This window comes from Phragmites australis, chromosome 7, assembly GCF_958298935.1.
Source record: "Phragmites australis chromosome 7, lpPhrAust1.1, whole genome shotgun sequence".
Classification (NCBI taxonomy): Eukaryota; Viridiplantae; Streptophyta; class Magnoliopsida; order Poales; family Poaceae; genus Phragmites; species Phragmites australis.
Genome location: NC_084927.1, coordinates 3,483,375 through 3,507,427, shown reverse-complemented (window position 1 = coordinate 3,507,427; position 24,053 = coordinate 3,483,375). Strand labels below are relative to the sequence as shown.

The 24,053-nt window shown below is 44.5% G+C and overlaps 1 protein-coding gene across 2 annotated transcripts; it reads right to left on the bottom strand.

Moving 5' to 3' along the window:
* Positions 1 to 5,139: 5,139 nt before the first annotated feature.
* LOC133923887 (coleoptile phototropism protein 1-like) lies at positions 5,140 to 7,449 on the bottom strand. 2 transcript variants are annotated; one of them, XM_062369175.1, is made up of 2 exons: positions 7,156 to 7,449; positions 5,140 to 7,060 (listed from the first exon to the last, which is right to left on the bottom strand). In XM_062369175.1, the coding sequence occupies exons 1-2, from the start codon at positions 7,395 to 7,397 to the stop codon at positions 5,257 to 5,259; spliced, it is 2,046 nt and encodes a 681-aa protein (XP_062225159.1). In that variant the 5' UTR covers positions 7,398 to 7,449; the 3' UTR covers positions 5,140 to 5,256. The 2 variants fall into 2 exon arrangements, with proteins under 2 accessions (XP_062225159.1, XP_062225158.1); XM_062369174.1 differs by having other exon boundaries at positions 5,140 to 7,063; positions 7,156 to 7,448.
* Between the last annotated feature and the right edge of the window lie 16,604 nt (positions 7,450 to 24,053).

Genomic DNA, 24,053 nt, shown 5'->3' with positions numbered 1-24,053 from the left:
TGACGATGATGACTTGTCCGTATCCTTCTTGAGCTCCTTCCAATCAATGTTGTTGCCTTCACCATCATCATTGTTGTCGATGATGATGGGGTCGTTTGGGCCTATTGTAGTGGCCCGTCCTTCATCCTCCTTCTCCTCCTCCTCGTTGGTTGAGCCCTCATGGTTGATCCATTCCTCTTCCTCGTCATCCTCGAAGGACGAGTCATTGGTACCGGTGTCCTCCTCCTCCTCCTCCTTGTTGGAGGATGTGTTATCCTCGGTGTCGGCGTCCTCATACGTGCACGTCAGCGCACACAGTGGAAGAGTGCCATCCTAGAAATGCTCCCGGTCATCATCATGCGAGGAGAGGTCATTGGAGGAGGCAACCATTGCCTCCTCCTCCTCCAATGACAGTGGGAAGCACGCGTGCAGAGGAGAGGCCAAAGCGACGGGTGGCAGTGGTGGAGGAGAGGCCAAAACGATGGGTGGCAGTGGTGGAGGAAGAACGACGGGTGGATGAAATGCGCAAGCCAGGGAGGGTACACACAATTTTAATGGATGTTTGAGGTAGGTTGGTCACTAGAACCAGCAGTGATATTATAACTGCCCTAAATAACTTTCCTTCTCTGCTCTTGTTCAACACAAAGCTGCTACCAAGCCACCACACCCATGCCTTGGCTCCTGCCCCACTCCATGCACTCCCCAGCCTCCTCCACCCCAACACCGCCACCCCGGCCCCAACCTCCACCACGAGCCACTATGGCGTCCTCCACCACGTGATCTCCTTCACACCTCGGAGCCGATGTCACCTCCACATCCATCCCGATGCTAGCATCCTCCACACTGACGCCTCAACTTCCGTCGCAGACTACCATCAACATCCATGACACTGACGCAATTGTGCCCTCCTTGTCCTCCTTCACCGCATTATCGCAGCCCCAGCCACGACCTCCTCTAGCACAAGCTGATGTGGCCTCCTCCACCGCGCAACCTCCGTCACAATGACTCCAGCCTCCTCCTCCATCCCGACGCCATGAGGTATATATGGATGGATGATGGTGATGTTATTAGATGCATGCATGGATGGATGAATGAATGAATTGATGCTAGATAATTTATATGAATTTTAGAGGATTTTAGGTGCATTCTAAATGATTTAGGTGAATTTTAGATGATTTTAGGTCAATTATAGATTAATTTTATGTGAATTTTAGGATTTTAGTGGATTAGTTTTCTTTTATAGAAATTTAGATGAATGTTAGTTGTGTTTATCCTATCTATGATGAAATATGTCAATGATATGAGGCTACATATTGAAAAATGATGATGTAGGATAGCTAGATGCAGTTTGCCGTTCTAGATGTTGTCAATGATTATACCATGCCTAATCAAGTTTGAATGTGATATTGTGTGGTATTAGGGTTTAGGTCGGGCAAATTACATATACCCTACTACCCATAATACCATATTCAAATTTTAAGACACACAACTAAGGCACACCTAAATAATTTTGAATGATTTAGGTGAATTTTAGGATTTTAGTGTATTAGTTTTCTGTTATAGAAATTTTAGTGAAATTTTATGTCGCATGGGCCTGTGATGATTATGCACTTATATGGTTGAGGGTAGTAGCATGACTATCACAATCACACATCTTATTCAATCTCTCTCATACTCTATGAGGTGTGGAACAAGAATGTGTGTATTTGTGATAGTCCATGCGTTGCTGCTTTTATGACTTGTGCCCCTGAACTGATGTCCTTTTTAAGTTTATGAGACTAATGATGTTTCAAAGTCTGATTTGCTAGCCACTGTTAAGATATCATATCAGGGCAGATTTCATCTGGGCAGAGGGAGAGGAAGGTTCATTAGGTTTTCTAGGGTGCACATCCTAAGAATATTGGAGCCACATTCCTTCTCCCTCTACCTGGATGAAATTTTCTCTATCATACATATATAGTATTAGCCACCAAACTTTGAGAGATCATAGCAGGGCAGATTTCACCAGGGCAAGATGTGGAAGGTGCATTTGGTTTTAGAGATGGCTCATTTCACCTACCCACACGCATTCTGCGATAATGGAGACAGAATCCTCCTAAATGATATTGAGGTATGTAATTTTAGATATTAATGCCCACTTTTTAATTTCTATATAAATGAATAATGAAATCATATGTGAGTGATGAATTGTATGTGAACCATATGTGATATCTAAATGGTGAATAAGTGAATATGTGAATGACGAGCTATTTTGTGTGGGATTATTATGACCGGTTTTAGCCAAAAATCAACAGTGATAGCCTATTATCATTGCAGGTTAATATCATGATCCATACTTTTGAACCAGCCCTGATTGCAGTTTATATAGTAGTGTATTTTGATAGCAATTACCATTAGAAAAAAGAACAAGATGACTAAAAGAAGAGGGTGTTGAATAGAAGCCTACCAAAAACAACCATCCACTCTACCATAAAAATGGAAGATTTCTGAAAGTTTATAGTATTCTGACGAGCCCACATAGACTATGAAAAAAACTGCTTTTGTCAGAGCCCGATCTTGGATTTACAATGCTTCATGTATTAGTCACTGAATTAGTAGTTGATACGTATAGATTAAAAAAAATACTAGCACAGTCATACTTTAATTAAAATTACAAACATAAAGGTCTGCCACGATATAGATCTTACTCCATAGGATTCGTTAGATCTGTGGCCGATTTGACGCCGACTGGTCGAGCAAACAAAAGCAGAAACTAAAATAATGGCTCAATGCCGCAATTTACTTGGGTGCATACGCAACCTCGAACTACTTCGGGGGATTGGACAGTCTTATATGAGCATTTATTGAAGAGAACGGCCCGCTCTAAGACTTTTAATCCGGGGGATTGGACAAGATCAAAAAGGCTACAAAGAAAAGGAGGTTCGGAGCTGGGGCAATAGCGGCGGCGAGTGCTAGTGCTGGACTTGCTGTTGGCCTTGCCGTTAGCTGGAACTGGAAGCGACAGGAGACCAAGTAGCCTGGTATCACTCAGTGGAATTTTCACTGTGCAGTGGCATTTTTCATGTCTCCCATGAAAGATACATGCTAGCACTGACGTCGTTCTATCTTTTCGAAGATCACTGTATAGTTTTTAATTAGTTGTAAGTACACTCAAACTTAACAGGACTGAAACATAGTTTGAGAACGGAAAAACTTTAATAGTTTTAGCAACTCCAAGTAGTCGTCACGCTGCTGACGATTGAAACATTGAAGAACCTGAAACTAAATTGGACAAGAAACATAAGGTGTAGTCTAAAGCTTTTATCTCAATATTTATATGCCTATTGGCTATTTGTTCAGCAAGGGCACCGCTGCCTGCTCTATATAGATAGGTCGAATCTCTATTCAATAGAACTAAGTAAGCGGTTACGTGAGATCCATGATTATAACAAATACTTCAATTGTCAGTACTAATTACTCCTTTTAGTCATAAATACACCATGATTTGGATAAGATATGACATGTCTTTTATAATATAGTTTTGACTACTATTTTTTATTAGGATATGTTTATAAAATTTAATAAATTTGTGATATTATAAAAGCATTTTTAGGACAAATCTATGCATATGATTTCAATATTTTCAAACTAAATATTTTGAAAGTTATTGTTAATTAAAGTTTTAAAAGTTTGGCTGGTTATTTTCCAAAACATCATGTTTTTATAACCGGAGAGTGTACACAGAAGATAATATGTAATGGTACCACTCCATTCATTAATGATTGTGTGTACAACTAATGAATCACTCCTCTCCTTATATGGTGTGGAGGAAGGACCTTTTTATACGTACAGAGTAATATGTAATTAAACTTTCAACCACTAATGAATCTGAGGCTCATGCTATCATGAGTCTAGTTTAGGTTAATCTTTCACATGTGTAGACTAATAAATAGGGCTATATTATAACGGATAATACCATTTTATGTGATAAATTTTAATATATTTATGTGTAGTAACCAGGGTTAAAAAACCGATGGTAACCGAGCAAAAATCGCAATAACTGACCATCTCGGTCCGGTTCGGTTTCAGAAACCGAACGGTAATTGAATTTGAATTCAAAAAATTCGAAAAAATAAAAAAATTAAAACAAAAATTAAAAAAATAGAAATAATTCTAACATCTTCTGTGAACAAAGTTTTCAAAAATAATATCATCTGCATCATATTCTATAGGGAGGAAGTTTGAAAAAAATGAAAAAAAAATTGAAGCGTGCGGCTCAGTTATTAACTCATGTTAAGGAAAAGTTTAACATACAAATACATATTTTTTCGTGTAAAACGTATCTTAATAGGATCTTTAAAATTGATTTCACTTTATTTAGAGTTTTATTAATTTCTCTATGATTTTTACAAAGTTCACAAGCATAAAGTGAATATGTTAAGAAACAGTACTATAATTAACTTTTTCATGTCTAATATTATTTTTCCTATGTAAATAATAATATAAATAAACTAATGAAAGTGGTTTCACTAATTTTTTAGGTGTGATGAGTCAGTTATGAATTAATCTAGTCGCAACACATTTACATAATCCTGCATGTTACAATAACTAATTCATGAGTTTATGTATTTTTAAAAGATATAGGATCATGTAAGAAGACTAACAAAATTAGTTTCATGATTTTTGAATTAGCAAAGAGTAAACTATGCATTTAACTTGGTTTAACAAATACAATTTCTTGCAGAAAATTTTGAAACTTTTTATGAGTATAAATACTTTTATCATGTTGATCATGTTACAAGAAAACCAACAAAATTTATTTCACTTAATTTGAAGCTCAGATAAATTAATTATTGATTTTACAAGATTAATATAATTTTTGGATTTTTTTAACTTCACTAAAAATCGAGAAAACTTCTCGATAAATCGAGAAAACTAAGCGATTACCTAGAAAACCGAACGGTTACCGATAATACGGAAAATTCGAAAAAACCGCTCGATAAATAGTAAAAACCGCTCAGTACGGTCGGTTACCGAGGACTAAAATCACGATTTTTTCTCCAAATTTCAAATTTTACCAAATAAATTTTATCCGAAATTTTTTAATTTTCGACCGGTTACCGCGGTAACCGTAACTTTTCAGTTACCGCCTTACCGAGCTCCAGTCGGTAAACCAAACCCTGATGGTAACTGTCTAGTTTATAAAGTTTAACTGGACTTATTTTTAAACAACTTGTATTATAGAGCGGAGAGACATTAACCAAGTTTGCAGGAACTAATGAGCTACTGGACAACAGCTCACGAGGCGGAGTTCCTCCTCCGCCGAGGCCCCTGGCTCACTTCCTTGTCGGGCGCTGCGGTCACTACCGACTGCCCCTCGTTGCCACTGGCGCCCGGAATCCTGCCGAGTCTTCCGAGCTTCTTCCACCCGCTGGTCCATCCCGACACGCTCTGTTGCTTCCCCGCTGCGGACGGCGGCGGCATGCGCTCCACCTGCTTCTGCAGAAGCTCCACCTCGCGCTGCAGCTCATTGTACTTGGCGTTCACGCTGTCCACCTGCTGCCTCAACGCGTTGATGTCCTCCTCCTTCTTGCCCACCTTGGCCAGCGCGCTGGTCATCTTGGCCTGCTCCGACAGCAGCACATGCACCACCACGCGGAGCGGCAGCCTCTCGTTCTGCGCCGCGTGCATGCGCACCTCCCGCGACAGCTTCCCGCAGTCCACCGCCCGGCACAGCCGCTTCCGCTCGTGCTCTGTCACCGCCGGGTGCGCCTTTAGGTACGAATCGATGGCGCGGTACAGCCCATCGTGGCAGACGCGTGCCGACTCCGGCAGCGATTCGGCCAGGGCCTGAAACTTGCTCAGGGCGAGGTTCCGGTCCCGGGACACCTCGGAGAGGTAGCTGTCGAGCAGGCGCGCCACACGCAGCGCTGTCGCGTTCTGCTGCTGTTCTTGCTTCTCCTTCCCGCGGCCCTCGCTGCACAGCGCCGCCGTCGGCGACTGCTCCTGTACCACGAACTGCTCCACCAGCCGCTGCACGAGGTCGACGTCGTACGCGGCGTCGGCGCGACCGTAGGGGTATGAAGGCACCAGGAGGTCAGGCAGCGCTGCCTGCTCGAGCTGCATACCCACGTGCTTCTCCACCTCCGTGACCAGCGCCGGCGCCGCCTTGAGCATGACGGCCAGGCGGAGCAGCCGGAGGAGGAAGCCGCACGAGACACAATCTTTTTGCGGGGGGATGATGCTAATCAAGCTCTCCACGACCATCCTCTGCTCATTAGCCATCTCCGTCTGCAGATCGCCCTCACCGGCAATTACCATTTGGAGCACGCCGGCCTGCGTCCACGGCGCGCTGCCATGCGATGTGGAACTCTCCTTGTTGATGCCAGCAGAGAGCCACTTGGAGGAATAGCGCGTGATGGCGGCGCCGATGAGGTCGCAGCGCATGCCTTTGGCCTGGATGGCGGTGACGACGCGCACGAAATGGTCGATCCTTAGCACGCAGATGTCGTCTACCCACCAGTCAGCCGGCGGCACGAGCTGTTGGCGGCTGTCACTCGACGTGCCGGCCCTCGGCGTCTTGGGCGACATCCTGCCAGCGTAGGCCCAGCGCACGGCCCTCGTGTTGGTGCACGCCTTGGCAGCGACGGACTCGCTGCAGCGGCGCACGAGTTGCAGGTCCTCGGCCCACGGCGAGAGGCCCTCGCAGCACCGGAGCACGACGACGGAGTCCAGCCACGAAGACGCCACTACGTAACCCAGGAACGCCTCTGCGCGGAAGGCGAGGTTGCCCTCCTCCAGGTCCTCCGTCATCTCCAGGTACTCGGCGGCGCAGCGCAGCACGGCGACGTTGGTGGCCATGATATCAACCATGATGCCGTAGCAGAACTTGGCGACCAGCTCAAACGCGCCGTGGCCGCCCGGCAGGTCGGGCAGGTCAACCACGGTGACGAAGACGGCGTCGGGGCCGAGCAGGGCCGATGCCTCGTCGACGAGTCGGGCCAGGCGGGCGCTCCGGGAGACCATGGGGTGCTTGTGGAGGTGGAAGTTGACGCCTCCTACCTTGACGAGTAGATCACTGGGGATATCACTGCTAGCGTACCTACTTCAAGCGCGAAACAAGAAGAAGATCGACATGAAAAACACAATTCCATTTGCTTTATTATACGCGCACATGAATCGTACGTATATGCGTACCATGACTGATCTCTGCGCACGAAGCCGTCCATCCTAGCCTCGCCGTGCTCGTGCTGCACCTGCACCTGCACCTCGTCACCGCCGTTGACGGGGACGAGCCCGCGCTCTGCGACATGGTTCTCCCTCTCTGTAGGTTCCCACATCTTCGTTCTGCTCTCGGCGATTTCTTTTATCCGATCGATCGATGATATATGTATGGAGATATGTCTGTGATGGACTGCGCTGCAGTCACTTCCTTGCATTGTAAGATTCTGATTCAGCAAGGCCGACCTAGTTATGAAACATCTACATAAACTCTTTAATCAAGATAGCCATGGCAAGTCTTCAAGGAGATGATTCCTTGGCAGGCGATCAACGAGCGTGACTGCATCTGAACCAGTCCTCTCCTCTATAATTGAGTGACCCGGTGATCTTCGTCATGTAAAGGGACACCAATTAACTCATTGAAAGGGAAGACGTTTGAATTGGCAACAAGTGTTCACGTGTCATAGAGACTGGATCAACTGGCTAGCGCTATAACAAAATGTGGAAACCGCGATGTTATATGCGTTGCTTCCTAAACCGTATCGTGTCGGTTAGTTAGCCCGACCCGTCATAGATGATTCTGGCGCTAAGAAGCAACACAGATAAATGACCCTGGTGCTAGTATGATTGTCGGTTTCCAGCTTGGATCTGACACAGAGAACCAAATTATCAGTGTCTGTTACAAACTAGAATGGACAGTAACGATAATACAAACATATCATCTGCTCCAAACTTAAACCGTCACTATTTGTGTCATTCCAAACTAGAACCATTAAAAGTACATTTTCAGCATCAATTCTAAGTTTGTACCGAGATTTTTGGAAATGTGTAGCTTATTCATAGAGCTGGATAGAAACAATCTTTATATTAAAGTTATAGATCTTGATGATATCTATAACTTGATAATTGAAAATCTCTTCATTCGAAGCCACCTAGATGTCAAAATAAGTGTCTTCAAAAAACATAGTAATAACATGGCAATGCTCACACTTCTTTCACCGTGGTTCCCATGAGAGTATTCGCACTACTAAACTCCACACCGACGGCTGCTGTTGTGACTTGAAGAATCTCTCCGCACCCTCCTTAAACCAGTACGTCCTCGCCACAGTAGAAGCGACTAAAAGTGGCAGTTGATAGAAGCCACACGACACTGATGAACTCCCCAGAAGCCTTGCGTTTTCCTGTTGTGCCTACACAGATAAGAGGAGGAATGCGTGTGTGGCGAACTGCCAGGAAGGATACTGTCATCAAACTCCATGCCAGTGCTCCATGAGAGCTCCTCCAATAATTAAGACATCTCTAAGGGATTTTCGAAGGGATTTTCGTTCACTTCAACGTTCTAACAGTTTTCTTTCACGATTCTCGTCACGAAGAGATTCTCAAGATCATTCTATTCAGTAAGGGATTCTCTCTCCTTTCCCTTTATAAATCCTTTCGAATAAAAGCTATTAGAGATAAGAGAAAATAAAAGAAATAGAAATAGAGAAAAGAATCAGAATAAGAATAAAATAAAAGAAATATAATTAGAGATAGTCTAATACATCATGTCGCTTCAGCGCGCACTGACCACGGTAACTCCTCGTCACGTCATCTTTGCCTTCCACCATTCTGGATATCTCTTTCCACACCAACTCTTAGCACCCGTTGAAATCGTGATCTGCAGTAGATATACTTTTGAAACACATTTGCAGCCGATATACATCTGAGAAATCTTTGAAGCAGCAAAGTATGTGAAGAAGCTTACCTCAGTGCCAGAAGACATGAGCTAGGCTCCCCGTCGTAGCAAATGCAGCAGGACTCCTGAGTTAGCTGCTGCTTAGCATCCTTCAAACACAGCCAATGCAGCAACCCTTTGGATGTTTTGGTTGATATTTTGAGGCAAGCACTGCTTGGCATCTGGCGATCATTCTATAATCAAGAGAGTGAGGAATCAGGTGTTGGGTTTCCTGGACCACTCATTGCGACCAGTTCGCGCTCCTCGAGTACGCGTCCGACCAGGAGCACGACCAACTCCCACCAGTGACCACGCGATCGACCAGCCACATGACCAGGCGAGCGAGCAGTAAGTGCTCGACCACCCCAGTGACCAGTCACCCCACTTGACTAGGTGAGCGCCCGATCACATGAACAACCCGACGAGAAGCAAGATGGACGATCCGTCAATCTGAACTCGGCTAGAGAACACAATAACACACAAATTTTTTAGGCCGCAATAGCTTAGCCTTTTCTTTTCTTCTATTTCTTCCGAAGTCTAGATTCGAGATCCGAGCTCGCTAAGTACTTAACCGAGTACTTCCAGCTTTCCTCGACCCGATCGTAGATCCGAGCTCTCCGAGTACCTAACCAAATACTTTGAGCTTTCCACGATTCGACGCCCCGAGGAGATCCGAGCTCTCCGAGTACCTAACCAAGTACTTTGAGCTTTTCTCCCCGATGCCTCTAAACTCTTATTACATGCCCTTGCTTATATTGGCCCTAAGTACATGACCGGCCAGACATACGAGCCATCATCTCTGACTTGTATACGATCTAGACTCCGTACACCTGCACGTGTATTTTGCCATACAAGTATACAAACTCTGACTCGAACTCTACGACCTGGACACATGCAAGCATATGACTCGGACTTGATCGGCCACCGTGTATTCTGTGGACTCGTAGACCTTCTATACGAGTACGTATACGACAACTGACCAACCAAAACTATCCTAGCTTTCTACGTGCATGCATTTGACATTCCTATACTAAATACTTAACTTACCTAAAGACACCAAAACAAGATTAATTTCCAACAAACACCCCCTTAATCTTGTTTTCTTCCCATTAGAGCAGCGTCGGGTGGTCATCCTCCTCTGCAGCTATGAACAATGCCTTCTCCTGTTTCTTCGACTCCTCGCATTCCCACTGGTAGTGCCTATAATCTTTGCACTTGTAGCACCTTACTTTAGCCTTATCGAATTTCCGATTCTTGTTGCCTCGTCCACCACTGTTAGAGGAGCCTTCACTACCATTCTTCTACTCCTTAACCCTCCATTGCTCTAGGGTGAGCAACAAATGCTCAGAATTGATGTTGACATCGTCGTCGTTGTCGCTCAACCTTTCTTCGTACGCCCGGAGCCTACCGAAGACCTCCTCGACTGTCATGGTCTCGAGGTCACTGAATTGCTCAATTGAAGCGACAATCTGCAAGAACTTGTTTGGTGTGGCTCTGAGGATCTTCCTTACCACATACGAGTCCTCCATCTTGTCGTCGAGCCCACGAATCGTACTGACGATGAAATTCACCTTCATTGCGAAGTCATCGACCGACTCCGTGCTCTTCATTCGCAAGCCATCCAACTCTTCTCTGAGGATTTGAACACAAGCATCCTTGATGCGTTTGGCACCGTGGTACATCATCTTGATGCACTCCCATGCCTCCTTGGAAGTTTCTTTCTCGGATACTGCTCACGGCGTCTCCTCCAGGATGCCTTGATAGATGGCGGCAAGCGCTATCTGATCCTTCTTCATGTCCACATTTTCCTTCGGGTCATCGTGCTCGACAACGTCCCAAACGCCTTGTGCACGAATGAACACCTTTTATCTTGATCGCCCATGTTTTGTAGTTTCTCCTCATGAGCATTGGATAGTGTAGCGACACCAGTGAACTCTCTTTCGCCGGTGCTCCCGATCCAGACATCATCACCGATGTTGATTCGCTACCTCTGCTATCCGTCTACCGCACACAACAGATCTCCTAGCTTGTCGAGTAGTTCATCGAGGCTCTGATACCAATTGTTGGGTTTCCCGACAATCAGGACCACTCGTCGCGACCAGTTCACGCTCCTCGAGTACACGTCCAACCAGGAGCACGACCAGCTCCCACCAGCGACCACGCAATCGACCAGTCACACGACCAGGCGAGCAAGCAGTAAGTGCTCGACCACCCCAGCGACCAGTCACCCCGCTCGACTAGGTGAGCTCCCGATCACACAAGCAACCCGACGAGAAGCAAGACGGACAATCCGTCAATCTGAACTCGATGAGAGAACACAAGAACACACAAATTTCTGAGGCCGCAACAGCTTAGCCTTTTCTTTTCTTCTATTTCTTTCGAAGTCTAGATTCGAGATCCGAAATCGCTAAGTACTTAACCGAGTACTTCGAGCTTTCCTCAACCCGATCGTAGATCCGAGCTCTCTGAGTACCTAACCAAGTACTTTGAGCTTTCCACGATTCGACGCCCCGAGAAGATCTGAGCTCTCCGAGTACCTAACCAAGTACTTTTAGCTTTTCTCCCTGATGCCTCTAAACTCCTATTGCATGCCCTTGCTTATATAGGCCCTGAGTACATGACCGGCTAGACATACAAGCCATCATCTCCGACTTGTATACGAACTGGACTCCGTGCACCTGCACGTGTACTTTGCCATACAAGCACACAGACTCCGACCCGAACTCTACGACCTAGACACATGCAAGCATATGACTCGGACTTGATCGGCCACCGTGTATTCCGCGGACTCGTAGACTTTCTATCAAGTACATATACAGCAACTAACCAACCAAAACTATCCTAACTTTCTACGTGCATGCATCTGACTTACCTATACTAAATATTTAACTTATCTAAAGACACCGAAACAAGATTAATTTCCAACATCAGGTTCCTCGCCCAAAACTTTTACTTAGCCCATATAAGAACTCGGTACTGTTTTCCGCTTTGCAGTAAAAGAAAGGCATAGTTCAAGAATTGCATCATAATTAAGCTCACAAAGCCCAGATTACAGAGTGGATCTAGCTATCATATAACAAAAGCAAAGAATACAGATATTATAATGCCCAATGCACCATTACCAGGACCCCCATCCCAGCTGAATAACTAGGCACCACACCCAGAAGAAAAGATATAATAAACAGCTCGACATCTACAGATTACGTACGCCGAGAGCAATGCATCTTGTCCTTCATCATGCACAGAAATAATCTTCTCTTCAATTAAGTTGCCATCACTACTAATGAAAATACAGATCTTATTTAACAGAACTCTAGCTCCTAACTCCACATCAGATCTTGTATCTATAGTCTAACAAAAGTAATTTAAATCTATATTTTAGATTAAAATAAAAATAAAATAACTCACACAAATATCTTCGGTGTACGTACAACTCTAGCTTATAAATTCCTAAAGCTAGGAATACCTAAATCTAAAAAATTTTAAAACTAAAGCTCTATTCAACAGATCTATATGCACTTCCCATATGTATTCTCAGAAAAAGACTAGCACTAGTTTTCAGGTCACGCAGCTCAAATATGAGAGTTGGCATGGAGAGCGAAGAACTCATTCAGGGCATTTCTGCATCAAAGGATTTTCAAAGGAAAAGCATAGGAATCTCGTTCCTATATGAATTTTCACTGTACATGCCTTTGGAACGCAGGAAAAGCCCCATTCGATTCCTTTGATTTCCTGTAGCATTTCCCTAAAAACATAAGATTTCCAAAGGAAACAAAACATCCACTCTAACCTCATGTTTTCCATCAACACTGAAGACCGAGGCAGCCGTGGGACCATCAATTTAATGGTCCCGCTTGTCAGTGGCATATAAATGGTAATATTAGTGCATAGCTTTAGTCTAAACAAAAGAGATTACTATTTACTCTCCACATTACTGTGCTCTCTTATTCCTGCGTTCCAAACACCGGTTCTTACACAATTCCTCTATTTTCCAATCTCGATTTTACAGATATATTCATATCCTGTGTTTCACCTATTCTTGAGGTTCCAAAGAGCCCTCAAAGTAAACTTGGCACAAAGCTCACATCAGAGATTCAGAGTAAGCTTATGCTTAGCCAACAAAATTTCGCAGCGCACCTGTTAACCGAATTTGCGACGAGCAATAAGCATCCTGCAGAGGCGCATAGTACAACATGATCCCTCGTGAGCCGAAATAGAGCAATAAGCATCTGAAAAATCAGCGTAAATCAAGAGGAAATGACGCCGAGATCTTCCTTTAGTTTAGGCAAGCAGGTAGAAAATAGAATGCATACCGACGAGCTGCCTGGCGAGGGAGAATCCGGCGGCTTGCCTCGGAGCCGGAGCTCCCCGAGGAACACCGCTGCTGCTGCCATCGGGCGCCGACGGCAGCGGACTTGGGGGCTATTCGGTTAGGGGCTAAAGCCAGGCAAGCCAAAATTTGGTTGTGTCCTGAAAATTTAGTCTCAATTTAATTTGAGGCTAAAATTTAATTAGTCATACCAAAAAATTTAGCCGATCAAATTTTTTCTATAAGATTTTTAGCAAATCTCGGACAGTTAAATCGTCCGTCAAAATTTTTGGTTGGCAAAATTTTAGTTTAACCTTAAACTAAACGTTATTTTAATAATTAAAATTTAACACTACTCTGATTTAATCTCTAGCCAAATTTTAATAGAGCCTGTTGGGACAAAAACCAAATAGGGCCTTAAGCCCCCAGCAGCGGCGGTGGAATGTGCAGTAGGGGGCTCTTCGGCATGGCCCATGGCCCAAATGGGATGGCAATTCGGGCTCCACGTGCGTGGACCGTGCTGGGTGTTTTTTCTGTTTTTACTCACCTGGGCTTAAGGGGATACGAGAAACGGCTTCGGGCGAAAGAATAAGGGGGATTATCTGGGTTGTACTAGTCTGTTCAATCACTTTAGAAGTTAGTATCTAACTCTTCGTAGAAGTTGTTGCACTATGTTTCGTAGAAGCTGCTACATTACTTTCATAAGAAGTTTCTATGGAATTTTTACTAAAGTTGTTATTTGACATATATGTTTTGTTATATGCAATATGGACGCTCAATAAAAAAAAGGCATTCAAAGAAACTAAAAAGGACCTAGTATAGTACTATGAAAGGCAATAGGACATCATCACCGAAAATGACATGTTTGGCTCCATCCGACTTTCTATGATGCTAGGTGCAAAACAATTCGTGACCGACTACTACGAAAGAAACTAACAAAGATGATATAACATTAGTGACAGCTGCTCATTACATATTACTAATGTCTTATTAGTAGTAGTTCCTATGAGAACACGTCACTAATAATAACCTCAGATTTGACACGTTTCAGACCCATTACTTATGATAACAATGACAAGTTATTAACAAGCCATCACTAATAACTCGATCATTAGTGACAGACAATAACGACAAATATATTAATGATAGGTTATAAGGATATCTGTAACTAATGCACAACTCTTCTTGCTAGCCCAATTAACACCGTGAGAGCCCACAAACGCGTGCAGGCCCGTGGTGGAGCGCAACACATGTGAACCGTTCAATTCCGATCAGACGGCTGCCGCTGCTTGCGCCCAGAACAAAAACCACACGGCGGCGATATCTAACCCTAAGACCATCCCCAACCAATTTCCTTCAGGGTCCAGAATCCCTTCACGAAAGGATTTTCGTTTCCTTCAACGCTCCAACAGTTTCCCTTTATGGTTCCGTCACAAAGAGATTTCTAATGTCTTTCTCTTCAGGATGAGATTCTCTCATTTTCTTTCACAAATTACTTCGAAGAGAAGCTATCGAAGATGATAGAAAATAAAATAAATAAGAATGGAAAAAAAGAAAGAAAACGAAATGAAGAAAATATAGTATGGTCTAACCCTAACCATTTCGTCCGCTTCACCCTGTCTAATCCGCACGCGCGAGAGAGTGGCGGCGGCGACGGGCGGTAGCGACGCTGGAGAGGGTTGCGTCGTCGCGGGCTCCTTCGCCGGCGAGGGCAGGAGAGGGTTTCTGCCCCCCGCCCCCACCCACAAGTGGTGGTGGGCTGCGAGGGCCTATGCGCGTGGCTGCGAGGGCCAGTATGGCTCGCACTGCTGAAGGATGCGCAGGCGGTGGTCGGCGCCACTGTCAGGTGGAGGAAGGCGGCCTCCGCTGCGGCAGAGATCGAGGGGAGACGCCCCATCGTTCTCGTCGATCCCCCTCTGCTATCTCTTCCTCCCCGATTCCATTCGAGCAGCCGACGCCGCCACGGAGTCGATCCGCTCGGCCAACACCGCCACGGAGTCGATCCACACCGGCAGCCTCGATCCATTCCGCCAACACCGGTGCAGCAGCGAGGCTGCGTCGGTCCGTCGAGCCCGCCAGCAGCGAGCCTGCGCTGTTGGCCAGGCTCGCGAGGCCGAGTCTGAGCCACGACTCTTTGTTGAGTAGCAGCGAGGTTGCATCAGGACGGCGACGAGCTCTTCTTCGAGGACGCGTGCCCATCGACCGAGGACTGCAAGGCCAACGACGAAGGTCGCAACCACATCGTGAACCTGGACTGGAGCAGCAGTGCTGCTTCATATCGCTCTAATCCTATGTACCTCTCCATTCTCCTAATGTTTGGATCCATATTTCTCTGATACTTCGGTTTTCTTTGATTTTCTTTTTCCTGCAGGGGAAAAATTTGAAGCCAGTTTGAACCGAAGACAACCCCGCCTCCTCTAACAAACAAGGCTGATTGGGAGATTAGCCCACTTGAATTGGACTTCACAAAAGCAACTATCATTGGAAAGGTTTCAAGTCTTGAAACATCTCTTAGGCTCTTACTCAATGCAATTATTTGATAAACATTAGCATATTTTACTGATTTTGGTATTATCCATTATGACTGCTAATAATTGCTCATAGTCATTTGTAAAGAAGAGCTTAGAATCATGATCAGTGAAGCTAAAGCTTGAACCAGTGGATTGTTTTGTTCTCTGACTAACTAGAGATCTCTCCTACTTAAAAAAACAGCAAGACTTGTTCACCCTCTGTTGATTCCTTAGACATCGTCCGTCTTCGATCGCTGTTCGTTCCCGATCGGACTCCCGTGCCCGCGGTCCGTACGCCCGCACAACCACCCCACCCTTCTCTCCCCTCTCCTTGCCCCCAGCTTCTCCGCTCGCGCCCAATCCTCCTAGCCCCGCTCCCGAAATCGCTGCCCCATCCCCATCCTTATCGCCACCCGCCCCATCCTCATCCACCGCCTTGTCTTCTCCGCTGTCGTGTGGTCCCAAGGAGGAGAGCCCGCTCCCATCGCAACCCGCGCCAACACGTCCGGAACCCTCGCCGCCTCCTACGCCCCACCGCCGTCGCCTCCCCTGACACTCGTATTCGTCCCAACCCCCTGCTCCCTTGTGCTCCTCTGCCTCCATGCCTACCTCCGTGCCACGCCCCCTCCGTATCGGATTGGCGTGGAGTGGAGGTCCATCTGCGGGATCGATCTGCGCGGCGGGGATCGATCGATTTGACGGGAGGCGGAGGCAAGCGGAGAAGATGGCGTGTGCAACTTCCCGTTCTGGGAGATGAAGTCGGCGTAGATCGTGGAGGCGCTGCACAGCTACGGCATCGCGCCCAACGCTAACCTCCGCACCGAATACATCGCCAACCCCCAGCCCGACCTCCTCCCCACCGTCCTCTCCCTCTTCCTCGCCACCATTGTTGGGTACGTCGCTCGCTGCTTCCACCCCCAATTTCCTTCCCCCGCACCGCTGTGGGTGTGACCTGGATTGGGCCTTTCGGTGGGGATTTTGCAGCGAAGACCTCGACCAGTAGCTAGGTTTCGAGGCGCTGGAGGTGCTCGACAACTCGGAGCACCACCTTGATGCCCTACGGGTGATGCGCTTCTACCAGAGGGTGCGGGAATTCCTCGAGTATTGGAACGGGAATTCCTCGAGTATCCTTCCAATCCCTCGCTCCACGTCCATGGCGAATACCAAGCAGGGCAAGGACATCGATTCATACACCATCACCTATATGCGGTCACAAGCTCAAACTGTTATTGCAACCATGTGGAGGTACCGTTTGATCGTTCTCCTCAAAAATGGAAAATATTATCACCAATTTTATCTCATGTTGCATAGAACCATTATCAAAATTATCATACTAGTGTGATCCAACTCCCAAGCATGGCTAAGCAATACTATCCTTGATACCACAAAAACCAAGGCGACAAGGTAGATGTAAGAAAACTAATGTATAGTCCTACTTCAGTTTCCGACTGACAACTATAAGCATGCAACTTTATAAAAAAAAGTCATTTAGAAACTTAGGATCAGAATGCATTAAAGACAACTTGCCTTCACCCTAATGCTCATCGGGATCCTCGAACTCCTGGTCCTAAACACCTACAAATTCCAGCTTTGGACATCAGTGTTTAATCACAAAATAAAAAAAAGACAATAAACACCCAGAACCAAGAAATAGCCAAAAACACACAAAATAACTCAATTTATTATTTTTGGTGAATTATTGGAAAAGAAAATGATTAGATCAGAGTTGAAACAGTGGAGATGTGGCTTTGGAAGGGTGAAATTAGACTGTAGAAATTTTCATGGAATTTTCTGGAGGCTTCTAGAATTTTTTGTGATTTTTCAGGAACTAAAAAGGATTTTAGGAATTAAAGAAACTCTAAAAGAGAATTAAAACAGATTATCCAATTTATTTTACTGAATAAAAACCCATTTATTATTTTATCCTAATTATTGATCAATTTTCTAGAATTTGAAACATAAAAGAAAACATATTTAAACATTATTACGTATTTCTAAAACATTTAGTCTAATTATAACATTTATGTTACTACTGGAAAACATTTATAAATAATTACAGAACTTTTAAAGATTTTACCAAAATTTTCTTATTATTAAAACCATATTTTCAGATTTATCAAAGTAACCTAATTATTTGTATATGGAAAAAGGGTATTATGACGTCAGCTTACGTCAGCAGAGGGAATTAAAGAAAACGGAAAAGGAAAGCTGACGTGGCAGATATCTGGGCTCGGTTTTGCTGACGAGTCTACCACATTGGATACATACGCGCACGTGGCCGGCGGACGTGGACGCTGACTGGGGGACTTTAGAAACAAATCGATACGTGCGGATCTAATCTCGGCCGTTAACGTCGGATCGGACGGTCCAGGGAGGGCTCACCTGTGAACTGGCGAATTTGCGGCGACGGCAACAAGCAGAAACGGCGGCGATGGCTCGGGAGGTCGCCGGAGTTGATCTCCGGTGGCTGGTTTGCGATGGAGAGCGGCAGAACAGGACAAGAAGGCGATTACGAACACGTTTTGGGGGCGCGTTGGCGTCAGAGAATGGTGGAGCGGGCTGGCGACGGCGAGCGGGCTCGGCGGCAGCGGAAGCTCGGCGGTGCACTTTCATAATTACTAGCTAGGAAGAAGGAAAGGTCACAACTGAGCGGTAATGTGAAGCCCTTAAAGATAAGCGAGCAATAGCTTTGACTTGTTGGAGGAGAACATACAAGTGAAGCCGAATAGCCCCTGGTGTCCTTTTCCTTTTCAACTAGCTGCTCTTGCTAGACTCTTCTAGTGAGCAAGCAATGACCACGTTACATAATTAGACTGTGGCAATCATTATTTATTCCAAATAAAGATTGGCCTCAATTACCACCCAGGAGCAATGTTTAAATGAGTCTGTAGTAGAAAATAGCAGTGGAGTGTTTTTATAGCCGTAACCACATACTCAGGAGCACTTTCATAATTATGAAGTTAATCAATGGATTCTGAAGTAAAATAACTTATTCTACATTAGGATTATTAGTCATTGTGCATGTCTCACATCCTGAAGCAGTTGAAATAGAAAATGACCAGGAACCTGAGATATATGCTATATGTGCAAACCTGAATTGTGTATTTGTACTCTAGTGCTCACTACACACTGCATGCTATGGTATGCCACTGCGTCATAACGATACATAGTGCTACAACGGCTGCTACGTGGTTGCTGCTAACCTTTGTCTGCTATAAAATCAAAGCCCAGAAGGGCCGTAGTTGCATGTGGATTGGAGATGGTCTCATTACTTGTTAAGGATGTCAGATTACAGCATAAAACATTCCTTCTCAGGAAGAAATTACTACGGGCTCACCCTTTTGTACCACACAAGTTGTTGTTTGTCTATTACTTATACCTTATGGGCATCGAGTAGACTACTGGATGTTTGAGCACCAAAGCATAACATGCATTAAGACAGGTACATTAGTAGTAGTTCATTCCTATCAGAATAGGTTGTTAATATTACATTTTTAATCCAAACATGAACTCCAGATTGATTAGCTGTGGTCAATCATAGTGCGGGTGAGTAGCAACAGCATACTATTGTAATAAAAGAATTTTAGGCCCATTGGACTAGGGAGTACCCACTCAGTTGAGAAGTTCCACTCTTTCAACCTAGAGATTGAGTTCCTTTGCACAAATGTGCAACAATGGCACGGGCAAGACTAGAAACCTTTACGGTAGAACTAAAAGACTCAAATCTTTCACCATGGTCGTAAAAAGGGTCTCCATGAAGTAATTCCTTTCCTTTCATCGGCGAGCAAAAGCATAGTGTGCAACCAAGGGGCTTTTTGTTGACAGCTAGTTTCCGACTATGTCATTCTTTTCGGGCTGATAGACAATTTTCCACGACAAAAAGGGCAAAATCAGGCCGGGAATTTCTTACAATTCTGGCCACTTACGGAGTGAGTACGGTGTGCCCAACAATTGCACCGAGAGAATACCTTCTGCCAATGAATAAACAACCAGGAGCGGAGTTGTCCTGGGGCATGAGGGATCAGTTGAACCCCCAAAAATGTTGGAAAATAAACTGTTTCCGCGCCTTATTTGGATACCAAGAAGTACATTGGTGGCAACCGGCGTTGATCTTGGCATCTTGCACAACGCTGACGAAGAAGAAGAACCTAATCGAAGCAGGAACAGGTGGATTGGACTGGATTAGTAGGGCATCACCGCAGCCCAAAAAATCCACAACTAACTGAATGGAATGGACAGAGAGAAGAAGCATTTGGTTCGATTGAGAGCAAACCAACTCGAGAATCCATCCAAGCAAGCAAGGATTACGTACCAACAAGAAAAAGAAGCCAATCCATCCACGACCAGACGGATCCCCTGACTTCATGGTTTCACATGTCGGTGACAAAGTCACAATTACGTTGAAGTCAGAGGAGCCTGGTCCCCAGACGGATCTCAACTCCATCCACTGGACCAGTGAGAGAGGAGCAGCGCTGTGATGGCGGCATCAGACTAAGGACCGGCTGGTGGAGGACCCTCCGGAGAGCTGGAGAGACCCGCCAGGGAGAGGAGACGAGCAGGAGGCGGCGGTGACTGGTGAGATGTGGCTGCTGCATATGGGTGGCGACGGTTGAAGCAATGTCCTTGCTATGTTCATTTCCATTGCATCCAAGGCCTTTTTGCTGTTTCTTCGCATCTGTTATTTTGGCACAAGTTACATTTTTAAGAACACAAAAATACTCGAATACATATGAATACATATGCTCTAATACAGATACGAACTGAAGTGGAATTTTTATTTTTTAGCCCTTTTCAAAAATAATTTTTATAAATGGACCCTCCGGGGAAAGATGTCCAAAAATGGATCTTTTTCATAGCGCTATAGATAGTGGCGCCGTAGGTTCATTTCATGGCGCCATCAATCTTGATACCATAGTAGCTACTATGTGTGATCTTACAAGTCCAAAATAGAAGATCGATAGCATGATGCCAAATGTCACGGCGCTATGCAAAAGATCTATTTTTAAAAATTATTTTCGCAGAAGTCTATTGGTAGAATATGTTTATAAAAGAGACAATTTGTGGACGCAGATGTTCTTGTGACTTGTGGGATGTTGAGCTATTAAGGGGGGTAATTTTATCCTCCTACAATTATTTACTTATCTCACCAACATGGATACTTTACACATATTGTAATAACATGTCTTCGACGTATTGCACATATACAAAATACGGAGTACTATTGTAGGACGCAGAATGGCGACTAGAGGGGGTGAATAGGTATCTCACCAAAATCTTGGATGGCCTTCTCCTATTTTGATCTACTAATGCGCCTCCAAAATCAAGAGCAGAAGCTAAAGCCGAGAGACACGAAATCACTCAAACTCTTCGAGAGAAACATCGCTACACTTGTATGGATAATGACTCTAGGTTCTATTAAAGGCCATATCAAGTGTCATAGTGCACGGAAAAGAAACAAGATGAAGAAGATCACTCAAATCAAAGTAACTTGGCACCGGGTGAAGAAATTCTCAAACAAGCTGAAAAATAACTCCAACAAGCTGAAAAATTTCAGCCCTTAAGCAAAAATGAAAATCGCAACGAAAAATGAAAAACTTGCAAACAAAGCAAGGGAGCCAATAGAAGGAGACTAGAAGGAGATAAACACAAGCATGGGGAAAATCACCAATCTCATTACTCGAAGAGGAACACCCTCTTTTGGTAGATTACAAAGTGTTTTAGCTCTAAAAAAGCTCTCACCTATTACAAAGGCTAAGCTCTCCTCTCTTCCTCTCCCAAAACTCAACCACACACAACTCAAATGGCTAGCTCAATGGGCTAGCACAGCCCCTCCTCTATATTCATAGGTCTTGGGAGCTTTCTTGGATGCCAAGTTTTCTTGTTCCCAAAGTGCCCCTCCTACGTACCACGCTTCAATACACTCATACCTACCACCGAGAGTATTTTCATCTATTTTTCTCTCCGTCCATCGAACGGCTATGGCGCCTTCATGACTTAACTTCGCCTCGACGCAAGCTTCACGATAATGCCATATGGACTCCGTCTTGTGATCTTTACCACCGGCAAGTCTCTTCAGCTCCCGATCCCTCGAGCCGCCTGTCACTTGCACCGGCATCCCTTTCGCTTGACTTTGTTAACACGTCATCTTCATCCATCTTCCCATGCTTTCTATGACCTCCATGTGTACATCTAGGATCATCCTTGACTCCGCCCAACCTCCTTAATCGTCCGGCACCAAGCACCCTGCTTAGACCTGATCATCCCGCCGTCAACCGCCAAGTTGCATCCATCACCTGCACACCATGAGGCAAACATTTCTCCAATTCCATCTTCAGTTAATCCAAAACCAAAATCCTTATTTCAAATCCCAACCCAGAAAAATCGAGAACCCCGGAAGTTCCGGATTCAACTCCGGAAGAGGGCTCTCTATCTTGGTTTTCCCATGACACCAAAAGTTCCAATTTTGGACTGGAAGTTCCGGGTTCACCTCCAGAAGAGGACTCTCTGTCTTGGTTTTCCCATGACACCGGATGTTCCAGATTCAACTACGGAAGAGGGCTCTCTGTCTTGGTTTTCCCATGACACTAGAACTTCCTGTTTTGGATCGAAAGTTCCGAGTTCACCAAGACACCGGAAGTTCCGGTTTTGAACCGGAAAGAGTTCGTTTAACCTTAATGCAAACCAAGCTCAACTCAATTCAACATTTGTCAATGACTCATCACATGTAAACCAAAGCATATTTCAACTTGGTTTCTCAATCTCTCCCTTGATGAGTGCATTGATAACTCTCAAAGCACAAAGATTTTGGTTTAAAGAAATTTCACCAAGAGAAGCTTATCCAAGTGACCAAAAACTCAAGAAAGAGCAAAAAGGGTCACTTGGCATAAGAGAGAATGCAAAAAGCCTGAAGAAAAACAAAGGCTTGCCAAAAATACAATAGAAGCTCAAATGCTCCCCCTTGATGAATGCACAATTTCATTATGCAAGATTTCATCTTTGTGGCTTAGTGCATATTTTTATATTTTCTTCCCCTTTAGCAATGCAAATATCAAGGACAAATCACAATACAATGCATGAACATGCAATCCTAATGAGTATTCACAAGTATACCACAAAAGCATTTGCAAATGCTAGAAACATCAAAGGGCTATCGAGAGTAGAATATAGGGCTCACAACCGCATAAAGGCTAAAAAAGAGACAGTGACACGAAAGCATGAAGCTATACAAACTAAACCTGAAGAATTGTTAGCGCATTTAAGTTCACATAGCCAAATCATGTTAAAAGTGACCACCTCATAAGCATCCACTCGTGTCGAGGCAATGTAAGCATTAAGAACTAGCAAACTTCAATCTCGAACTAGGCAAACAAGCATTCATGACAGTAGGTTTTGCAAACACTCTCATATAAACCAAGACTTGGTTAGACCAAGTGATTAAAAAATTGAGCATTTAGACACGTTTCTTTGTATTTCATTTAATCCTCAAGTTGCCTCTTATCCATACGAAGTGTTGTGCGACTGGGTACGACAAACACCTCGAGGCATCAAGACAACCGTATTGGATCATATTTTGGCACATGGAACTTGATTGTTCAAGAATATTTAAATTTCACAAAGTATCAAGTTTTCACAAGATCAAGTCAAGTAGTGTCTTTTCCCTAAGATTCTACACAAAGTACATAAGGAACGCATGTTCCCCTAAGATTCTATCATGAGCTAAATATTGACAAAGATAGAGAACATAGTGCAATGTTCCCCAATCCATTTTCTTGAATCTAGAAGCTTAGAGAAAAATATTGATCAAACTAGTCTTAACACTAGTATTGACCAAGCCAATGCAATTATGAATATGGTGATAAAAATGTAGCATTTAATGGTCTACATGATTCATAAAATCGCCAAATTTCATCTTTAGGAAAGCTAGCTTGCTTAAAATGTTTCATGTCGAAGTATCAAGATGAGCCTAAGATTAAAAGGTTGCTCCGCACAACTACTCAACATAGTCCAAATTCAAGACTAGCAACAAAAAATGTTAAAGATATACAAGTCAAAACTCAACTACTATGGTTATCTTACACAATGCTATGCAATACAAATGCAACAAAAGTAAGATAGAGTATGTGCAAAAATAACCCCACTCACACAATGCCATAGGGATGGCACACCCAAGCTCTCCCCTCAAAAAGGCAAATCTTGTTGCATCTAGGGGTTTTATGAAGATGTCGACAAGCTCGTGTTGGGTATATATGTATTTCAAGTCAATGTCTCCCTTCTTATTGTGATCTCGCAAGGAGTGAAATCTCACATCTATGTGTTTAGTTCTGGAGTGCTGGACTGGGTT